The sequence below is a fragment of the Mobula birostris genome, chromosome 11 (genome assembly GCF_030028105.1).
Source record: "Mobula birostris isolate sMobBir1 chromosome 11, sMobBir1.hap1, whole genome shotgun sequence".
Taxonomy (NCBI): domain Eukaryota; kingdom Metazoa; phylum Chordata; class Chondrichthyes; order Myliobatiformes; family Myliobatidae; genus Mobula; species Mobula birostris.
Window position 1 is genome coordinate 11,483,088 of NC_092380.1, and position 21,851 is coordinate 11,504,938.

Below are 21,851 nucleotides of genomic sequence, written 5' to 3' on the forward strand. Positions count from 1 at the left end.
TGAAGGGTTATAAGGGAAGAAAGAATTTTATACGAGGAATTCTGCAGATGCTGGAAATTCAAGCAACACACATCAAAGTTGCTGGTGAACGCAGCAGGCCAGGCAGCATCTCTAGGAAGAGCTACAGTTGACGTTTCAGGCCGAGACCCTTCGTCAGGACTAACTGAAGGAAGAGCTAGTAAGAGATTTAAAAGTGGGAGGGGGAGGGGAAGATCCAAAATGATAGGAGAGGACAGGAGGGGGAGGGATGGAGCCAAGAGCTGGACAAGTGATTGGCAAAAGGGATATGAGAGGATCACGGGACAGGAGGCCCAGGGAGAAGGAAAAGGGGGAGGGGGGATAAAACCCAGAGGATGGGCAAGGGGTATAGTGAGAGGGACAGAGGGAGAAAAAGGAGAGAGAGAAAGAATGTGTGTATATAAATAAATAGGGTTGTTCCTCCAACCTGAGTGTGGCTTCATCTTTACAGTAGAGGAGGCCGTGGATAGATACAGTAGAGGAGGCCGTGGATAGACTCAGGTTGGAGGAACAACACCCTATATTCCGTCTGGGACACTCAGATTGGAGGAACAACACCTTATATTCCGTCTGGGTAGCCTCCAACCTAATGGCATGAACATTGACTTCTCAAACTTCTGCTAATGCCCCACCTCCCACTCGTACCCCATCCGTTATTTATTTATATACACACATTCTTTCTCTCTCTCTCCTTTTTCTCCCTCTGTCCCTCTCACTATACCCCTTGCCCATCCTCTGGGCTTCCCCCCTCCCCCTTTCTTTCTTCCTAGGCCTCTCGTCCCATGATCCTCTCGTATCCCTTTTGCCAATCAACTGTCCAGCTCTTGGCTCCATCCCTCTCCCTCCTGTCTTCTCCTGTCATTTTGGATCTCCCCCTCCCACTTTCAAATCTCTTACTAGCTCTTCCTTCAGTTAGTTCTGACGAAGGGTCTCGGCCTGAAACGTCGACTGTACCTCTTCCTAGAGATGCTGCCTGGCCTGCTGTGTTCACCAGCAACTTTGATGTGTGTGGAAGAACTCTATTGATTTTGGAGTAGGTTAAAAGGTCGGAACATCATGGGTCAAAGGACCTGTATTGTGCTGTTCTATGCTACTGGCAGGTGATTTTACTTTGGCTATCAGATTCATTTTCTATCATACTGTGAGACTCAAGTGTGATCCAATTGAGGTACAGTTGCACGAAAAAGTTTGTGAACTCTTTACAATTAACTGGTTTTCTGCATTACTCATAAAAAATGATCAGATCTTCTTCTAAGTCACAATAATAGACAAACACAATCTGCCTAAACTAATAACACACAAATAATTCTACTTCTTCTCATCAATACTGAGTACACCATTTAAGCAATCACAGTTTAGGTTCAAAAAAGTACATGAACCTCCAGGGTAATGCCTTTTACAAAAGCTATTTGGAGTCAGGTGTTCCAGTCAGTGAGATGAGATTGGAGGTGTGGGTTGTAGAGGTCCCTTGCCCTATTAAAAAAAAAGACACAGTAAATCAGGTTACTGACAGAGCCTGCTCTTCTCAAGAAAGTTCTGCTTATGTGCACCATGCCTCGATCAAAACAACTTTCAGAGGACCTTAGAAGAATTGTAGAGATGCAAAGCTGGAAAAGGCTACAAAAACATTTCTAAAGATCCGAGTGTTTATCAGTCCACAATTAGAGAAATTGTCTACATATGGAGGAAATTCAGTACTGTTGCTACAATCCGAGGAGCGGGCAACCTGCAAAGATCGCACCAAGAGTACAACGGGCAATGCTGAAGGAGGCAGAAAGAACCCAAGGGCAACAGCAAAAGACCTGCAGAAATATCTAGAACTTGCTAAAGTCTCTGTTCATGTGTCCATTATGAGAAAAACGCAGATCAATAACAGTGTTCATGGAAGGACACCACGGACGAATCAGAATCAGATTTATTATCACCGGCTTGTGTTGTGAAATTTGTTAATTTAGCAGCAGCCGTTCAATGCAATACATAATATAGAAGAATGAATAATAATAATAAGGTAAATTAATCACAGTATTCATATACTGAACAGATCGAAAACAAGCAAAAAACAGAAATAATATGCATTTTAAAAAATGAGGTAGTATTCAAAAGGTCCATTGTCCACCCAGGAATTAGACGGAGAGGGGAAGAAACTGCTCCCCTGCTCTCCAAAAGAAAACATTGCTGCACATCTCAAGTTTGCAAAAGACCACCTGGATGTTCCACAATGCTTCTGGGACAATGTTCTGTGGACAGATGAGACAAAAGTTCAACTTTTTGGCAGAAATGCACACTGCTATGCTTGGGGGAAAAAGGGCACTGCACACCAACACTTAAACCTCATCCCCACTGTGAAGCATGGTGGAACGAGCATCATGGTTTGGGGCTGCTTTGCTGCCTCAGGGCCTGGACAGCTTGCAATTGTTGAGGGAAGAATGAATTCAAAATTGTATCGAGACATTTTACAGGAGAATGCCAGGATAGCAGTCCATCACCAGAAGCTTAGTAGAAGTTGGATGATGCAACAAGACAATGATCTGAAACACAGGACTGATGAAGGGTCTCAGCATGAAATGTCGACCGATTACTCTTTTCCACAGATGCTGCCCGGCCTGCTGAGTTCCTCCAGCATTTTGTGTGTATCTTGTGAGGAAAGGCTGATAGTCCGAAACAAGTCCGAGCCACAACATTCTTCACCTGAATTCTCATATTCCGAGCCCAGGGCAATAAAGGCCAACATACCTACAAATTTGTGACTCAGATCTCTTTGAACTTTACTTGCATGCAGCCTCTCTACATTTAGATAAGAATGCATCTCTTCATTGCTCTTAAATAAAGAGCATTGCCTACAATTACCAACATTAAACTCCAGGTCTTTTGCCCAGTCACCCATTCCACAGCACACTGCAGAACCACAACGTGCTCTTCCATCCATTTCCATATCATTGGCAAACTTTAAAAACTTCAATTTCTTTTCCTTCATCCAGGTCATTAAATTAAAATGTGAGGACCAAAAACCACTGGTATAATTTACCAATTACATTCCTCGTGCCTGAGGAGGACCAACTTTCTCCAGCTCTTTGTTTTTCGATGTCACAAATAGTTTTCATTCCATGATAACACACTTCTTCTAATACTTTAGGTTGTTAATTTATTCAGCGGCATTTTACATGGCATCTTGTCAAATGCCAGTTCCTTAAGGTTGTTATAGTCAGTCGTGGTGGTGGGGATGAGTTCCCACTACCTATTAAATGCTCCCAACGTCATGCGTCTCAGACAGCCTCTGACAACCAAGCCCAGCTCATAGGCTTCACATGTGGCTACTAAGCACAACGTTACCGTTACTACTGACAGAAGGCGCCAGGGCAGGTTTCTGGCATTTAAAACCAGTCGCTTCAGGCAGATGGGGCTCCTCAGCCATGTTTGGCAGCTCATCTAGAAGGAAAACTCTAATCTCAAACCTCTGCTACCTTGCGTCTATACCCACTGATGGGGAGTGCTTTGGGAGTAAACCCTGAGGAAAAATCCAGGGCCCGAGTCCCTAAGACAGTGGTCTCCAACCACCGGGCAGCGAGGAAACGATATGATTTGGCGATATGAAACGATATGAGTCAGCTGCACCTTTCCTCATTCCCTGCCACGCCCACTGTCAGAACTTGGAACGCACGCGAGGTCATTACCCACGCGTCATCTATGTCAGTGCAGGAAGAAGATCAACTCCTCGAGCTTGCAAATGACGGCGGGCTGAAAAGTATGTTTGACATTAACATCTTTGTCGGCATTCTGGATCAAAGTCAAGGCTGAATATCCTGAGATAGCCACGAAAGCACTGAAAACGTTGCTTCCATTTCCAAAATCATATCGCTGCGAAGCGGAGCTTTCTGCAATGAATCCAACGAAAACTAAATTGCGGAATAGACTGGACACAAGGAACCCCCTTCGAGTATCGCTGTCTCCCATGACCCCTCGATAGGACCGTCTTGTTGCAAGGAAACAACCCCAGGGCTCCCACTGATTCACCAATATTGGTGTATTGCAATGATTTTGTATGTTCATACAGGGAAAATATGTGCTATGTGTTTAATATTAAATTCATTAGATAAACCCTTTTAGAAATGAAATTGAGTATATTAGCCACTTATAAGTGAATTAGTTGACTTATCACCTGTTTTCCGGTCGTGATTAACACCCAACCCCCACCCCCCCCACTGGTCGGCCGGTCCGCAAGAATATTGTCAATATTAAACCGGTCTGCGGAGCAAAAAAGGTTGGGGACCCCTACCCTAAGGCAATCCTAGATTGCATTCAACGCTGACTGGCAACTCTTGCGACTCTGCTGATGCCAAACTGTACCGGTCTCCGACAATCCTCTGGGTTTATCGGCTGCGTGGAGAAGGGATGCCTGCCACGTGGGCAACAGCTTGCTCTCCATATCATACTGTTTTGGCTTGCGTATCACATACAGTAAGGACGTAATATCCATGGTTGACCCTGACCAACAGAGGGCCTCATGTCAAATGCCTTTTGGAAATTTAAATACACCACATTGACTAGTTCCCCTCTACTAAGTCTCCATCACATCCTCAAAAAAAAAGTTGCAACATCGGGAAACGGGGAACACAGCTCATGCAGAAAGAGCTCTTGCGATTACCAATTTAATGACAAGCTGGGGATTTCTGTTGAGTGATGTTTATGGTTAAATGTGAGCCAGACACTCAGGAGGAACTTCCCCTTCCGAAATTGCCACAGGAATTTTTAACACCCTACTGGGCAGGTGATTGCTATGTGCAAAAATGCAAACATTAACCAGGTCACCAAAGCTTCAATTAGCAACCAGACAAGAAAATACCCACAGCTGAACAGCAAAAAAAGATTTGAGATATCCAGCCAGACAGCAGCTACTTTTGCTCTATCTCTCACCTTGCAAGGCCACAGGCAAAGCTTCTTTCTGGATGCTGGTTGGAGATTTCCATCCCAGTTGCTGACAGGCCTCACACAAAACCTCAGTCACACCCTACAATACAAAGAAGCAAGAGATACAAAAACTGAGTTACACATTCCGACAACCCTTCAGGAAAATTCAAATAAGGGCCTCGGGCATGACTGCTCCCACAGCAGGGCTATGGGAAAAGGGATGGAGGTGCTGATGGTTGACACAAGCCTGATTTATACTTCTGCGTTAACTGGACACCGTAACCTACGCGAGTGACTTACGCGCGTTGTGAGTATTTATACTTGCGTGTTGGTGTGTCTGCGCCACTCTGCAATTCGCACACGTCACGCATGCGCACACACCTGCCCGCACAAGGCTTCATGGTCATGGTAGTCTTTCTCAGGGTAAGCAAGAAGCGAGCGTCTTTTTTCGTAAAAGCAAAATGCGTCCTCCGTAATTTTGGAGGTCTGTAAAGCTTTATGGAAAGCATTGCAGCCAGAGTTCCTTCCCTGCCCTTCAGTCACCCAATGGGAAGCTATTGCAGCGTAGGATGAAATGCGATGCTACCAAGCAGACCAATCACAGCTGTTGCCGTCTGCGTTGCCGCGACGCGCGGCTACATTTTCGGAGAGGTGCGCGCCGCAGCAACGCAGGCTCTCGCATAGGGTTCCGCGTCGGCTTTGCGTAGGGTTTGCAGCGACGCAGTACTTACAGCGTCGCATTGACGGCTACAGAGATATCCAAGGGAGATCTTCAAGACCGAGAGGTAGTTACACCCAAATGCAGGACATGGGTAATTGGGCGTCCATCAGAAGGGGGAAAAGGTTACCTCTGTTGTCATTCCCCTCAAGAACAGATATACTGTTGGATACTTTTGGGGGATAACGTAGCAGAGGAAAGCCACAGTGGTTAGGCCTCTGGTGCCAAGTCTCGCTCTGTGGCTCAGAAGGGAACGGGGGCGGAGGCAAGCTGTAGCGAAAGGAGATTCTATGGTTAGCGGAACAGACAGGGTTCCATAGATAAGAACAGGATTCCCAGATGGTATGTTGCCTCCTGGGTGCCAGGGCCATCTCAGCTCGCGTCTACAACATTCTTTAGTGGGATGGTTAACAGGCAGAGATTGTGGTGCATTTCAGTATCAATGGCATGGGTAGGAAGGGTGACGAGATCTTGCAAAGTGAGTTTCAGGTTCAGGGAGTTAGGCGCCAAGTTAAGGGACAGGACCTCCAGGGTTGTGATACGAGGACTGCTACCTGTGCCACGTGCTAGTGAGGCCAGAGATAGGAAGCTAATAGAATTTAACACATGGATGGTGCAGAAGGGAGGGATTCAGGTTTTAGGATCATTGGAATCTCTTTCAGGGAAAGGGGGACCTGTACAGGTAGCATGGTTTGTACCTGAACTGCAGAGGGGCAAATATCATTGTAGGAAGCAGACCTTCTCCTTGCCACTCTCCCCCCACCTTCATTATAGGGCCTCTGCCCCTTCCCCCTACAGTCCTGACGAAGGGTTCCGGCCTGAAGCATTGACTGATCGTTTCCACGGATGCTGCCCGACCTGCCGAGTTCCTCCAGCGCGTTGTGAGCATCACTGTAGGAAGGTTTGCTAGTGTTGCACTGGGGGAAGGGGGAGGGGTGTTTAAAAACTAGAGCTACAGGGAGATGGGAACCAGAGGGCTAGAGCAGATACAGTGGTTGTAGGAGAAGACGTTGTTAACCCTACATACAAAAACAAGAATTGAAATGTTGAGTATAGTGGGTATAATGTTCAGAGCTGCATCTATCTCAATGCATAGAGTATCATAGGAAAGGCAGTGGATCAGCACGTGGAATCATAACACTGTAACCACTGCAGGAGGGGCAGGACAGGCAGCTCAATGCTCTGGGGTGCTGTTGTTCTATATATGACAGTGCAGGAGGGATTAAAGGGGAAGGATAGCATTACTAGACAGGGAAAATGTCACAACAGTGCTCAGACACAATAGACTAGAGAGCTTCTCTACTGACACTAAATGGTGCAACTGCGGAATAAAGAATGATGATCACATTAATGGGGTTATATTATAGACCACCCAATCAGTGGGATTTAGAGGAACAAATTTGTAATCACAAACAGTTGCAAAAAACATAAGGTCATGATCGCAGATGATTTTACCTTTCCACATATCGACTGGGACTACCATACTATAAAAGGGCTAGATGGGATAGTTTGTGTCAAATGCGTTCAGTAAAGTTTCCTTAATCAATATATAGAGATCTGAACTAGAGAGATTGTGAAACTGGATCTCCTATTAGTGAACAAAAGTCAAGGAAAGTGGCAGAACTGTGAGTAGGGGAACACTGGACCTAATGATCATAACGCCATTAGATTCAATATAATTATGAAGAAAGATGGGTCTGGTCCTCAGGTTGGGATTGTACATTGGAGAAAGACCAACCATGATGGTATCAGAAAGGATCTGGCAAGTGTGGAGTAGGAAAGATTGTTTTCTGGCAAAGATGTGCTGGCTAAGTGGGAAGCATTCAAAGGTGAAATTTTGAGAGTACACGGTTCCTGTCAGAATAAAAGGTTTAGGGAACCATGGTTTTTGAGATATTGAGGTCCTGGTTAAGAAGGAGGTGCACAGCAGGTATAGGCAGCCAGGAACAAATGAGGTACTTGAGAAGTACAAGAACAAAAGAAGACTTAAGGAGGAAATCAGTAGGCATGAGGTTGCTCTAGCAGACAAAGTGAAGGAGAATCCCAAGGGCTTCTACAGATATATTAAGAGCAAAAGGAGAGCAAATGACAAAACTGGTCCTCTTGAAGATCAGAAAGGCCATAAATGCATGGAGTCGAAGGATATGGGGAGATCTTAAATGGATAATTTGCATCTGTATTTACTAGGAAGACGGATAGAGTCTACAGAGGTGATGCAAACCAGCAGTAAGGTCACGGACTAGGTATATACAGATTCCAGAGGAGCTACTTGCTGTCAAAGAGGTAAATCAGGGTGAATAAGTTCCCCACAGCCTGAAAAGGTGTTCCCTTGGACCTTGTGGGAGCCTAGTGCAGAAACTGCAGGAGCCCTAGCAGAGGTGTTTAAAACATCTTTGGCCATGGGTGAGGTGTAGGATATCTAAGGTTGTTCTCTTGTTTAAGAAAGACACTAAGAACAAGCCGAGAAATTATAGGCTGGTGAGCCTGACATCAGTAGTGGCTAAGTTATTGGAAAGTATTCTAAGGGACAAAACATACACATACTTGGATAGACAGGGACAGATTAGGGGTAGTCAATGTGGCTTTGTGCATGGTAGTTTGCGTCTAACCAATCTTATAGTTTTTCAAAGAAGTTACCAGGAAAGTTGAAAAAGGTTAAGACAGTGGGTATTGTCTACATGCAAGGCCTTTGACAAGGTCCCACACGGGAGGTTGGCCCAATAGGTTCAGTCGCTTGGCACTCAAGGCGAGATAGTAAGTTCTATTTGACATTGATTTCGCGGGCGGACTGTGACTAGCAGTGTTCCCCAGGGACCTGTACTGGGCACACTTTTTTTTAATCATCTATGCCAATGATCTAGATGATAATGTAGTAAAATGGATCAGAAAATTTGCGGATGACACCAAGTTTGGGGGTGTAGCGGACAGCAAGGAAGGCTATCATAGCTTGCAGAGGGATCTGAATCATCTGGAAAAATGATAGATGGAACTTAATGCAGACAAATTTGAAGCCTTGCACTTTGAGAGGTCCAACCAGGGTTGTATTTTCACAATGAGCAGAAGGGCACTGCAGATTGCAGTACAACAGAGGGATCTGAGAATATAGATCCATAATTCCTTGATAGGGTAATAAAGAGAGCTTTTGGCATATTGGCCTTCATAAATCAAATTATTGAGTACAGGAATTGGGATGTTATGTTGAAGTTGTATAAGACATTGGTGGGGCCTAATTTGGAGTATTGTGTGTACTTCTGGTCAACTACCAAGAAAGAGTGCAGAGAAAACTTACAAGGATGTTGCCAGGACTTGAAGATAGGGGTACACAATTGAGGTGGCAGGGTGGAGATATGTCTCTACCAAAGGAGGTGTAAGGCGCTCCTTCCCTCCGCTAGCCTGCAGGTCACCCTCAGGCAAGAAGTAGCACCTGCACCCCCCCCCACGCCAATCAGGGACACATGAAGCCATGGGAGCAGGTGGGATAGTCATACAGGTAGCTGGTGCACATCACAAGTCCTGGTTATGCAACCACTGACACCAGGCAGGCAGTCTATAAAGGGTATTGATAACAGCCGGGGTCATCCATCTTGTAAAGACACTGCTTAGAAGGTGGCAATGGCAAACCACTTCTGTAGAAAAACTTGCCGAGAACAATCATGGTCAAAGATCACGATCTCCTTCATTATAGTGTGGATGTGGAGAGGATGTTTCCTAAATAGAGTGAGTCTGGGATCAGAGGCCACAGCCTCAGAATAGAAGGACATGCATTTTAACACAGATGAGGAGGAATTTCTTTAGCCAGAGGGCAGTGAATCACTGGAATTCATTGCTGATGCCATCAGAAGACTTTGGGTATACTTAAAAGCGGATTTTGTTAAGTTTTTGATTAACCAGGATGTTAAAGTTTACAGGGAGAAGGCAGGAAAACAGGGGGATAATAAAACTGCCCCAATGGGCTGGTGGAGCAGACTTGGTGAGCCAAAAGACCTAATTCTGCTACTACGCCTTATGGTTTTAGAACAAGAGAAAATGGGATAAGGGTGAAAGGTGAAATGTTTAAGGGGAACATAAGGGGAAACATCTTCACTCAGAGTGGTACGAGTGTGGAACAAGCTGTCAATAGAACGTGTGAATGCACACTTGATTTCAACATTTAAGAGTAGTTTGTATAGGTACCTGGCTGAGAAGAGTATGGAAGGCTGTTCTAGAAGAGCCCAATAGACTGTTTACGTGCTGTAATGTTCTATGACACAATGAAAAGGGGAGAGGGCAGTGCAGAAGGACGGTGGGAGGGGGGGATAGTGGGTGGCGAGCCTGCACATATACAACCATCCATCATTCTGCCACAACCCCCTCTTCTTCTCACCTTTCCCTCATCTTCCATCCAATCTACCACTGCATCGCTCTCCCCTCATCTGATCCCTTCCCCACCGCTCTCTCTACTCTACCCCGCCCCCCCATCCTACTTCCACTCCACCTCCCACCCCTGCCCCGGAATCCGGTACCGGACACCCGACATGTGCCCCAGGCCCAGCTTCTAACCACCGAGGACTCTGGGCAAAGAAAGGCTTCTCAGACAGTGTTCTATCCGCCGCCGCCGCCGCACCTCCCCCAATCACTCAGCGCCGTCCCGGGCCCGCCACTTACCAGATCTCGGAAAGTCTGCGGCTGCGGCTGCGGCTGCGGCTGCGGCTCCTCCTCAGGCTCGGGACTCTGCCGCTCCGTCTCCTCCGGTAACGTGTCCGCCATCTTCACTGAACGAGCATGCGCGAACCTTGCGCGGTGTGCGCTGGGAATTGTAGTTCTTGATTTGCTTCAGTCACTGCACGACTGGAATGACAAAGGTCAACATCGCCATCAGAATCAGCGATGTATAATCGACATGTGTCGTGAAATTTGTTTTCTTCGCGGCAGTTGTAAAATACTGTATAGAAAAAAGTTAATCACAGTACTGTATATATATTAAGTAGTTAAATTAAATCTCAAAGTAGCTCAGATTAAATGCAGATTTAAGAGAGATAGCTACTGAAAATACTGGAAGCATTCAACAAGTAAGGTAGGACCTTCAAAAAAGGAAGACTAGCTGGAAGGTTCTAGGTGAAGCCAGGTGGGTGGGAAAGGGAAAGGGCTGGAGAAGCAGGAATCTGATAGGAGAGGAGAGTGGACCGTAGGTGAAAGAGAAGGAGGAGGGGACCCGGGGGTAGTGACAGGTACTGTAGGTAAGAACAGGTACCTTAGGCGAGAAGAGGTACAGTAGGCCAGTGTGGTAATAGAGGATGAACAGAGGAGGTGGGACTTTTTTTTACAGGATCAAGAAATCGATGTTCATACCACCAGGTTAGAAGCTACCCAGATGAAATATGAGGTGTTGCTCCTTCACCCTGAGAGTGGCCTCATTGTGGCACAGGATGAGGTCATGGATCGACTTGTCGGGATGGAAATAGGGATTAAAGTTGGCCACTGGGAAATTCAACTTGTGGCGGACGGAGTGGAGGTGTTTGACAAAGCGGTACCCAAATTTACGACGGGCCTCACTAATGCAGAGGAAGCCACATCAGGAGCAGCAGATACAATAGACGACCAAAACAGATTTGCATGTGAGGTGTTGCCTGGCCTGCAAGGACTGTTTGGGGCCCTTAAGAGATGTGAGGGATGAGGCGGGTGGGCAGCCGTAGCACTTTGACCACTTGCAGGCTTAAGTGCCGGGAGAAAGATCAGTGGGGAGGGACAAATGGACAATGGAAATACAGAGGGAGAAATCCCTGTGGAAAGCCAAGTAGGTGGTAAATATGTGTTTAGTGGTAAGGGCCCATTGAAGATGGCCAAGGTTGCAGAATCTCATGGGGTGGTAGGTGAGAACAAGAGTAACACTATCCGTGTTAAGGTGGTGGGAAGACGGGGTGAGCACAGAGGCCTGGGAAATGGAGGAGATGTGGGTGAGTGCAGCATTAATGATAGAGGAAGGGAAACCCTATTCTATGAAGAAGGAAAACATCTCTGATGTTCTGGAAAGGAAAGCTGGAGACAAACAAACTAAGAAAAGGGGATATGTTTCATTCACCAGTGAGCTCAACACCTTTCCTACAGGATTTGAAAAGAGGATAACACTATGCCTGCGCCAATTCCCAGAGCATCTGGTGACCCTGTTTCCTATATCTCGGCGGCCAACGTCAGAACGTCCAAGAGAGTGAACACTTACAAGGCACCAGGTCCCAATGGTGTACCTGCCACAGTACCAAAAATCTGTGCCAACCAATTGGCAGGAGTGTTGAAGGACATCTTCAACCTCTCACTGGCTTTAAAAGGGCATTGATCATGCCAGTGCCAAAGGGGAGCTGGGTGAGCTGTCTCAGCTGCTATTGCCTGGTAGCACTCACTTTTACTGTGATGAAGTGCCTTGAAAGGTTGGTCATGGCTAGGGTTAACTCCTTCCTCAGCGAGGACCTGGACCCACTGCAATTCACCTTTGTCTACTGCAGAACAATTTTACCACTTCTCCGCTTGGCTTTGGAGCATCTAGACAAGAGGAAAATATACATCATGTTGTTCTTTTTAAAGATCAGTTTTATTAAAGGTTAACTCTTAAAGATTAGCAACACACATCAAAGTTGCTGGTGAACGCAGCAGGCCAGGCAGCATCTCTAGGAAGAGGTACAGTCGACGTTTCAGGCCGAGACCTTTCGTCAGGCCAGTGCTGCGTTCACCAGCAACTTTGATGTGTGTTGCTTGAATTTCCAGCATCTGCAGAATTCCTTGTGTTTGCGCTCTTAAAGATTAGCTTTATTTGTCTCATCTACATCAAAACATGAAGGGAAATGCATTGCAGCACACACACAAAATGCTGGAGGAACTCAGCAGGTCAGGCAGCATCTATGGAAAAGAGTAAACAGTCGACGTTTCGGGCTGAGACCCTTCATCGGTTCTTATCCATAGACGCTGCTTGGCCTGCTGAGTTCCTCAAGCACTTTTTGTGTGTTCCTCGGATTTGCAGCATCTGCAGACTTTCTCTTATTAGTGGAATGCATTGTTTGTGTCAACGACCCACACAGTCTGAAGATCTGCTGGAGGGGGAAGCCCGCAAGGATTGCCATGCTTCTGGCGCCAACATAGCATTAGATTAGATTATGAGGATACTCAGTCCTCGTTTATTGTCATTTAGAAATGCATGCATTAAAAAATGATACAACGTTCCTCCAGAATGATATCACAAGAAAACACAGGACAAACCAAGACTAAAACTGACAAAACCACATAATTATAACATATAGTTACAACAGTGCAAAGCAATACCATAATTTGAAAAAGAGCAGACCATGGGCATGGTAAAAAAAAAGTCTCAAAGTCCTGATAGACTCGTCATCTTACGCAGAAGGAAGAAACTCTTCCTGCCATGAACCTCTAAGCGCCGCCAACTTGCCGATGCAGCACCATTGGAAGCACCTGACCGCAGCGGACTCTGAGTCCGTCCAAAAACTTCGAGGCTCGGACACAGCCTCTCTGAGCTCCGTCCTCTGCCGAGTGCTTCAACCCCGCCCCGGCTGCCAAGCAACAAACAAAGCTGAGGACTCGGGGCCTTCCCCTCTGGAGATTCTGGACCAGACAGTAGCAGCAGCAGCGAAGCAGGCATTTCAGAAGTTTCACCAGATGTTCCTCTGTGCTGTCACGTCCATCTCCATCAAATCAGGATTGTGCACGGCACCCTACTTGACAGATAACAGACATCACCACCGGGTGGCGGCTGCAAGCTGCGTCGCGCCGCCATCTTCTCCTCCCGCCTACGACTTCCTAATCCTTAACACTTTAGAATGCGGGAGGAAACCCGCGTGGTCACAAGGAGAACGTGCAAACTCCTCGCAGGCAGCGGCGGGTATTGAACCCTCGCATTGCACAAACCACGACTCTACCGTGCTGCTCACTTTTCACGATCATCCCCTCAGTGCTGACAACCAAACTTCAAAACCTGGGCTTCTGCACCTCCCTCCGCAAACTGGCTCAGCAACTCCCACATCGGGGAAAGACGGTCAGTGCAGGTCAGTAATGAAATCTCCTCAGGTGTTAGGGTGAGAGCTGGGCCTGCTGCCGTACTGTAGCAACGCTCATGGCTCAGCACAGCTCAGGCACCCATCTCCAACACCCACTGCTATTGGCAGAATCTCGGGTGACGATGAGGAGGCATACTGGAGCGAGATAGATCAGCTGGTTGAGTGGTGTTACAGCAACATCAAGTCTAACATCAGCAAGACCAAGGAATTGGCTGTGGTCTCCAGGAAGAGGAAGTCAGGAGAACACACACCAGTTTTCATTGGAAATGGTGAGCAGCTTCAGGTTCCTGTGTCAACATCTGAATGAATGATTTCCTTCTCCTTAAGTTTATGATAAGACCAAGAAGCTGATTTTCTTCAACAGATCCCTATGAAGTTATCTGAATTAATCACAAATATAAAACACAAAATAATTGATTGCATAAGTATTCACCCCCTTTAATACGACATACCAAATCACCACTGGTGCAGCTGATTGGTTTTAGAAGTCACATAATAAGTTAAATGTAGATCACTGTGTGTAGTTAAGGTGTTTCAATAAAAGTACACCAGTATCTGGCAGGTCCGACTGCTGGTGAGTCAGTATCCTGGCTAAAACTACACCATGAAGACAAAAGAACACTCCAGGCAACTCTGCAAAAAAGTTATTGAAAAGCGCAAGTCAGGAGATGGATACAAGAAAATTTCCAAGTCACTGAATAACCTTTGGAGTAGAGTTAAGTCAATCGCTCAGAAATGGAAAGAATGTGGCTCAGCTGTAAATCTGCCTAGAGCAGGATGTCCTCAAAAACTGAGTGACCGTGCAAGGGGACAAGTGTGGGAGACCACCAAGAGACCTATGACATCTCTGGAGAGTTACAAACTTCAGTAGCTGAGGTGGGAATTATACTTTTTATTATGTATTGCAATGTACTGCTGCGGATAAACAATAAATTTCATGACATATGCTGGTGATATTGAACCTGATTCTGATTCTGAACATCTCAGGGGATCTATCCTGGGCCTGACATTGATTTTGATCTTCAAATTCCTTTTTATCAGTTAACTAAGGACCACGTTGGCTTGTTCAAGGCAGTGGTGGACTTCACCTTTGTCGAGAGAAACGAGGGAGTGGGGTCACTCCCTTGTTTTGTTGGAAGTGAACGCCAATAATGTGACAAGAAAGATCAGAAGAGTGTTGGGGAATGAAGCAGCCTTGTTTTCATCGAGGTCCGTATCGTCACGGACCCGCTGGTTAGCACCACAACTTGATTTGAAGAGGGTTTTCCATCGTCGATCCTGATGGTTGGAGTTAAAGGCTTCGTGATGCTGAAGATACTGTGGCTGGTGTTGTTTCCTGCACTTCCTTTAGAATTGTCATGTCTACTGTGCCTCTAGTGAATAGCATCTATATGGTGATTTGGGAAGTAACTCTTCAGCCTTCAGTGGAGGTGACTGAATAGGACTCCACAACGATATTGAGTGTATCTATTCTAGACTTAAAGACCTTAAGCCTTATCAGCTGTGTCTACTATTACTCTCCTCATTTTAGGGAAACTATACTGTAGCCACTTGTATTTCAAAGAATAATTTACCTAACCACTTTAGTCTCTTTTACTAAAGGGGTTTAGCTGTCAATAATCACTATTTTTCTCCAGTGCTTCTCTCCAGAGTTCACTCTCTGGAAGGCCAGCTGGATTGCCTCAGCTTGCAGCCGATTTGCCTTTGTCTGCAGCTGAACCAGCACGAGATGAGCAACTGCTGCATACCTGTTCTTGCAGAAACGTGGCTCCAGGACAACACCCCATGCACCATCACTCTTCAGGCCATTCCACTCAGGGACCTGTGCTAATATTACTTTCCTCGACTGCACATGCTGTCGTAACTATATGTGCTGTTTACTGTGGTGTGACTATATGTATTGTGTTTTACACCATGGCCCCAGAGGAACGCTGTTTTGTTTAGCAGTATACATGTGTATGGTTGAACAACAAATAAACTTGAACTTTGGACTTTTTGAAAATATCGAGCGATGTAAACCGCCCCCCCAGTCCAAGAGGAGATACTTCAAGCCAACACAGTTATTTTATTTTAATTGGAGAATGCTTATTTTGGGACATAAATTCTAGCTGAAATTATAATTCTCTAAAGGATTTCCAAAACATAAAAACAATTCTTACAAAATAGAAAAACATGCCAATGAGTTGCAGGTGGGCAAGTCACCCATCACAAACAGAGGGCTCTGAGAAGAGGTTCTTCACAGACTGAAGCAGAGGACCATAAGATATCATAGCTGAAGTCGGCCATTTGGCCCATCAAATCTGCTCTGCTATTCCATCATGGCGGATGCATTATGCCTCTCAACCCCATTCTCCCACCTTCTCCCCTAACCTTGGACACCCTTCCTAATCAAGAACCTATCAGCCTCCGCTTTAAATAAACCCAATAACTTGTAGTCGATTTTATTTCTTCATCTCTGGAACTCCTGAAAATCCTTACTCTCTTCTAATATTTATATTTTATTTTTAGCTATTATATAGTAGTGACCTTGTCTCCCTTTGGCCCAACTCATCCATTGCAATCAAGTTGCTTAAATGAGTTTGCCTGCATTTGGCCCATATCCCTCTGAACCCTTCCCATGAATGAAACCGTCCAGACGCCTTTTAAAATGTCATAATTGTACCTGCCTCTGACACTTCCCCTGAGATGCCACCTGTCGATTTCTGACTGAAGCCCTTCCCTACTGAGGATTTAAACAGAGATGCCATCTGCTTCTGAAGCCGTGTTATTTTTGAGTTGTAAAATAAGCCATTGAGCTCATCTACCAGGATCATTGCCATGAGAGAGCAGCATCCGTCATCAAGGGCTTCCACCATCTAGGCCATGCTTTCTTCTCACTGCTGCCATCAGAAAGGAGTTACAGGAGTCTTACGTCCCACACCACCAGGTTCAGGAACAATTAATACCCTACAACCATCAGGCTCCTGAACCAGAGTGGATAACTTCACTCACCTCAACTCTGAACTGATTCCACAACTTATGGATTCACTTTCAAGGATTCCACAACTTCTCAGCATTGTTTGTTCGTTATTGTTATGATTTGATTTTTGTAATTACACTATATGTCTTTTGCACACTGGTTGGTTGTGTTTGTGTGTAGTTTTTCATTGATTCTATTTCTTCACATCTGTAAAATGGATAATAAAATGAATTTCAGGGTGGTATATGGTGACATATACATACTTTGTATTTTGAAGTTTGAATTGAAACATACTTTATACTTTATTGTCGCCAAACAATTGATACTAGAACGTACGTTCATCATGGCGATATTTGATTCTGCGCTCCCCGCTCCCAAACATCGAAACAAGCAGAGAAATGCATTCTTTGCGCCAATGGCCAACAGTCCAAGGATGTGCTGGGGGCAGTCCGCAAGTGTTGCCATGCTTCCAACACCAACATAGTGAGCCCACAACTTACCAACCCTAACCGTATGTACACTGGAGCACCTGGAGAACTCCTGCGTACAAACATCTTTCAGACTGCAGCAGGAATCGAACCCCAGACACTGGCCCTGTAAACAGTTACACTAGCCGCTACACTACCGTGCCATCCAGTCATGGAAAATGGTTACAGCAGAGCAACACAGAGATGTCAGTCCAGGATATCTGATAAAGTTCCTAGTCATTGTGCAGTACAGCACAGAAACAGGCCCTTCGGCCCAATTCATTCGTACTGACCAAGATGCGCATCTGTTAGTCCCAATTGCCCTCACCTGAGCCATATCCCTCTATCCCTTTCCCATCCATAACCCTGTTCAAGTGTGTTTTAAATGTTATTGTAACATTTTGCTGTATTGTGTCAGGGTTCGTGCTCAGATCCAGATGCAGGAAAACACAGAGACTGAGAATAATAGAGTTCAGCTAGGAGTTTAATGAAACAAAAAAAAAAGCTAGATCCAATCTTGAACAATACAAGGACACAGAGAACAGAAAACTTCAGTCAGAAACACTCCGAGCACCAAGCACCGAGAGGGTAGCCTTGACCCTTTAAGTAAGAGAAGCGGCCTTTCACTCCCTCGCTGGGGGGGGGGGGGGGGGGCGGGGGGGAGGGAGAGAGGGAGAGTGTGAGTGTGAGAGAGAGAGAGAGAGAGAGAGAGGGAGGGAGGGAGGGAGCCTGTCTGAGATACTGAAGTGCTGGATTGTAGACTGTAAGGCAGTGGTTTAATGGACTCTGGACCAATGACTCTTTGGTGCTTCTGTCGCTTGCTCGGTGGGGGTGGGCAGTGCTCCTGCTGGTGCGGGTGGAGTGGAAGGTCGGTGCTTTTTGCTGCTGCTTGTACGAAGGGAGGGAGAGCATCAGGGCTTCGAGGTTTCTATTGTTCTGTGGGATTTCTTTGTTTCAAGGATCTCTGTGAAGAGGACAAATTTCAAGTTGTGTACCAATACAAGCTCTGATTTTTAAATCAAAGTTCAAAAGTTCAAAGTAAAATTTATTACCAGAGTACGTACAACCCTGAGATTCTTTTTCTGCAGGCAGACTCAGCAAATTTACAGAACAGTAACTACAACAGGATCAATGAAAGAGCAAGAGCATAGGAGACAACAAAATGTGCAAATGCAACTATAAATAAATAGCAATAAATAACAAGGTAAAGACTCCTTAAAGTGAGATCGTTGGTTGTGGGAACATCTCAATAGATGAGTGTAGTTACACCCTTTTGTTCAGGCGCCTGACGGTTGAGGGGTAGTAACTGTTCTTGAACCTGGTGGTGTGAGTCCTGAGGCACTCACCTTCTACTTGATGGCAGCAGCGAGAAAAGAGCATGGACTGGGTGGTGAGGATCTTTGATGATGAATGCTGCTTTCCTATGACAGTGCTTCATATAGATGTGTTCACTGGTTGTGAGGGCTTTATCTGATCAGTACTGGGCTGAATCCCCACTACTGTACCTCTTGTAGGATTTTTTTTAGATTATGAAGACACTCATTCCTCGTTTATTGTCATTTAGAAATGCATGCATTAAAAAATGATACAATGTTCCTCCAGAATGATATCACAAGAAACACAGGACAAACCATTCAAAGGCATTGGTGTATTTTGAAATTTTGAAATATCTCAGAGTGCAAAAGAATTCCTGCCCTGCTAACTAACCCCACACATCCCCTCCCCCGAAAAAAAATTATCAACGCTCTGCAGAGATTGTCTGCCTATCATCAATGGTCACGTAACCAGTACTTGTGGTACGCTCATACGACCATCCACCACCTGCTCCTATGGCTTCACATAACCCTGATCGGAGGGCTAAGCCTTGCAGAGGGTGGTTAGGGGAGCAGAGAAGATTATTGGGGTCTCCCTACCTTCTGTCCAAGACCTCTTTCAGAGTCGATGCCTCCAGAAGACACGGTACATTATTAAAGACCCCTCACACCCTCTCCATGAACTGTTTGTTTCTCTACCGTCAGGCAAACATTACAGGAGCATCAAAACTAAAACCACAAGACTACTAAACAGCTTCCTCCCACAGACAGTCAGACTGCTAAATAGCTGCTCTACCTGACTCTGCTTTGGACACTTTTAACTTGCACTGGACACGAATAACTGATTTTAAGTGACATGCGGCTGTTGTGTTTTACTATTTATTGTTATGTTTATTACTTAGTGTTGCGTTTGTTATGTTATGATTGCACTGCCCCTGAGAAACACTGTCTCATTCTGCCCTGCAGAGCTAATGTATGGTTAGAATGACAATAAAGTTTTTTGAATCTTTTGAATCTTGAATCTTGAATCTAAGCAGGTGCCTCACCTTGCCCAAGGGTGACCTGCAGACTGGCAGAGGAAAGGAGCAGCTTACACCTCCTTTGGTAGAGACGTACCTCCACCCTGCCACCCATGAGGTCCAGAATACTCCATAGTGTGGTAAACAAATGAAATCCCTGCCTCCATCATTTCCCCTGGTAGTTTGTATAATGCAGTATACACAGCACCCTCTGTGTGTAGAAGTTGCCCCTCAGGTCCCTTTTAAACCTTTACCCCTTTCTCTTTAAACCTGTGCCCTCACACACAAGAGGATGCCAAGGCTGGTACCTGGAGGTACGCGCAGAGCACTGGAGAAACTCAACAGATCAAGCAGCATCCATGGAGGAAAATGGACGGTCGCGGCACTTTGTGTGTGGCTCCCTCTAGCTAGTTCAAAGTTTATGATTTAAGATTGTTTAAAGTCATTTCCAGTACACAAAGATAACTGAGAACAAAATAATTGTTACTCCCAATCCAATGCAGCACAGAGAGAAACACAATCAGGAAAAGAACACAATACAGTAATTAAAAAAAGAACACGCAATAAATATAAATACATAAGATAAGTGATGCTAGGCACAGGAGTGTCTGTATATAAGGTGACTGACAGAAATGATAAAAGTAGTGGTGGTGGAGGGTCCGGAAGGGTGGGTTAGTGGGTGGAGGTGTTGATCAGCCTCTAGTAGGCAGCCATTGATCCCGGGGGATCATGGGCTTGCGCCCCTGGTGGACTGTGTCCTCTCCAGGGCGCAAGCCTGGGTGGGAAGATTTGAAGAACCAGCTGTTGCCCGTGCAGCGGGCTCCCCCTCTGATGTAATCCAAGGGAAGGGCAAGCGCCGATACAGCTTGGCACCAGTGTTGTCGCAGAGGTTGCCAGAGTGAAGTTGTAAACAACATCAAACTGCCTTAGGGACCCCGAGCTCGGGATTTCTTCCTCAGGGTTTACTCCTGAAGCCTTTCCCATGAGTGGGTATGGCTGCAAGGCAGCGGAGATTTAAAATCAGTGTTCCTTCTCCCAGGCGGGCTGCCGTCCAAAGCTGACGAGCCCCACCTGCCAGAAGCAACTGGTTTTGAGGTGCCAGTGGTCCGCCTTTGCCCCTTCTCTTGTCAGTAGAAACAGTTCCACCGGGCCTAGTAGCTAAGCCTCACGTGAAGGCCAAGAGTTGGACTTGGTTGTCAGAGGCTGTTAGAGTCATACGCCATTTGGAGCACTTTATAGGTAGTGGGAGCTTATCCCCACTACCAACCCCAGCTATGACAACCTTAGGAACCAAATGTTTGGGGAAAGTAACCGTTTTCGAGTCCGGTGGTTCTGTCGTGGATGCTACGTAGTCTTGTTCCTGATGTGGGTGGGACAAACAGTCCATCAGGAGGGTGAGTGGGATCCTTCATGATGTTACTGTTCTGGGCTCCTTTTCCCTGAGAAAAAGTTCTTGCACTTCTCCAAAAGTTAACTGTAACTTTCTTAGATGTCCTACAATGAAATAACCCACAGTCCAGAATAACAAAAACCATGAGGAATAGATTAGCAAATAGGTATTTCACCATATACAAAGTTTTAGAAGACTGAAAGACATTTAGTCTTCGAAACTAAAACTGACGTTATAGAGTTCCTCCGGGTGCTTCATTTTCCTCCCATGTTCCAAAGATGTACCAGTGGTAAGGTTAATTGATCACTGTAAATTGTCCTGTGATTGGCCTAGGGTTAAATGGGTGGGTTACGGGCAGTGGGCTTGTTGGGCTGAAAGGGCCTCTATCTATCTATCCACACACACACACACACACACACACACACATGTCTGTGTGTGTGTGTGTGTGTGTGTGTTTATTTAAGTGTAACGCTCAGCTATATCGGCTCGTATTTATCTAGGGGAAACCCCGTCCGCCGCCCAACCGTGTCTCCCATTTGCATCGGTTGCTGTGCAATGCCACCTGATTCGACCTTAAACATCAGACAGCACACGATGTACAATTTACAGATTACACTTTATAAATCTCACTAGGACTATGAGATTAATAGAGATACAATATAAAAGGAAAAGAAAAAGGCGCCAGACTTATCAAAGTTCAATTTCTTCATGTGCACAGTTGGAGCTCAAATACCCAGGTCTTCTCTCTTCACCCTGTGATCCACTCCGACCCCCTCGACTCGCCACTCGGGAACACCCAAGGTGATTGACCAGGGCACTCCCAGCACGTCCGTTTTACTCCCAGTCTCTCCTCCAAAAGCCCGCTCGCCCTCTTCCTATCAAGGCACCTCTTTAACCCTAATGAAGAAATTGCTGGTCCATCTCAATATTTCATGATTTATGAAATTTTGTAACTTTGTATTATGCTTTAGGACTTTATTACCCCTTATTATTTACCTCTCTTTCAAGTTTTGACTTAATTTT

General features: G+C 45.7%; 1 protein-coding gene across 1 annotated transcript in view; it reads right to left on the reverse strand.

Moving 5' to 3' along the window:
- ddx47 (DEAD (Asp-Glu-Ala-Asp) box polypeptide 47) overlaps nucleotides 1–16,751 on the reverse strand; it is a 51,354-nt gene extending 34,603 nt beyond the window's left edge. Inside the window, 4 exon segments of the mRNA XM_072271626.1 lie at nucleotides 4,930–5,023; nucleotides 10,286–10,395; nucleotides 10,398–10,468; nucleotides 16,672–16,751. Of these exon segments, the coding sequence (XP_072127727.1) occupies nucleotides 4,930–5,023; nucleotides 10,286–10,395; nucleotides 10,398–10,468; nucleotides 16,672–16,736 (340 nt within the window). The 5' untranslated portion in view covers nucleotides 16,737–16,751.
- Nucleotides 16,752–21,851: the final 5,100 nt, after the last annotated feature.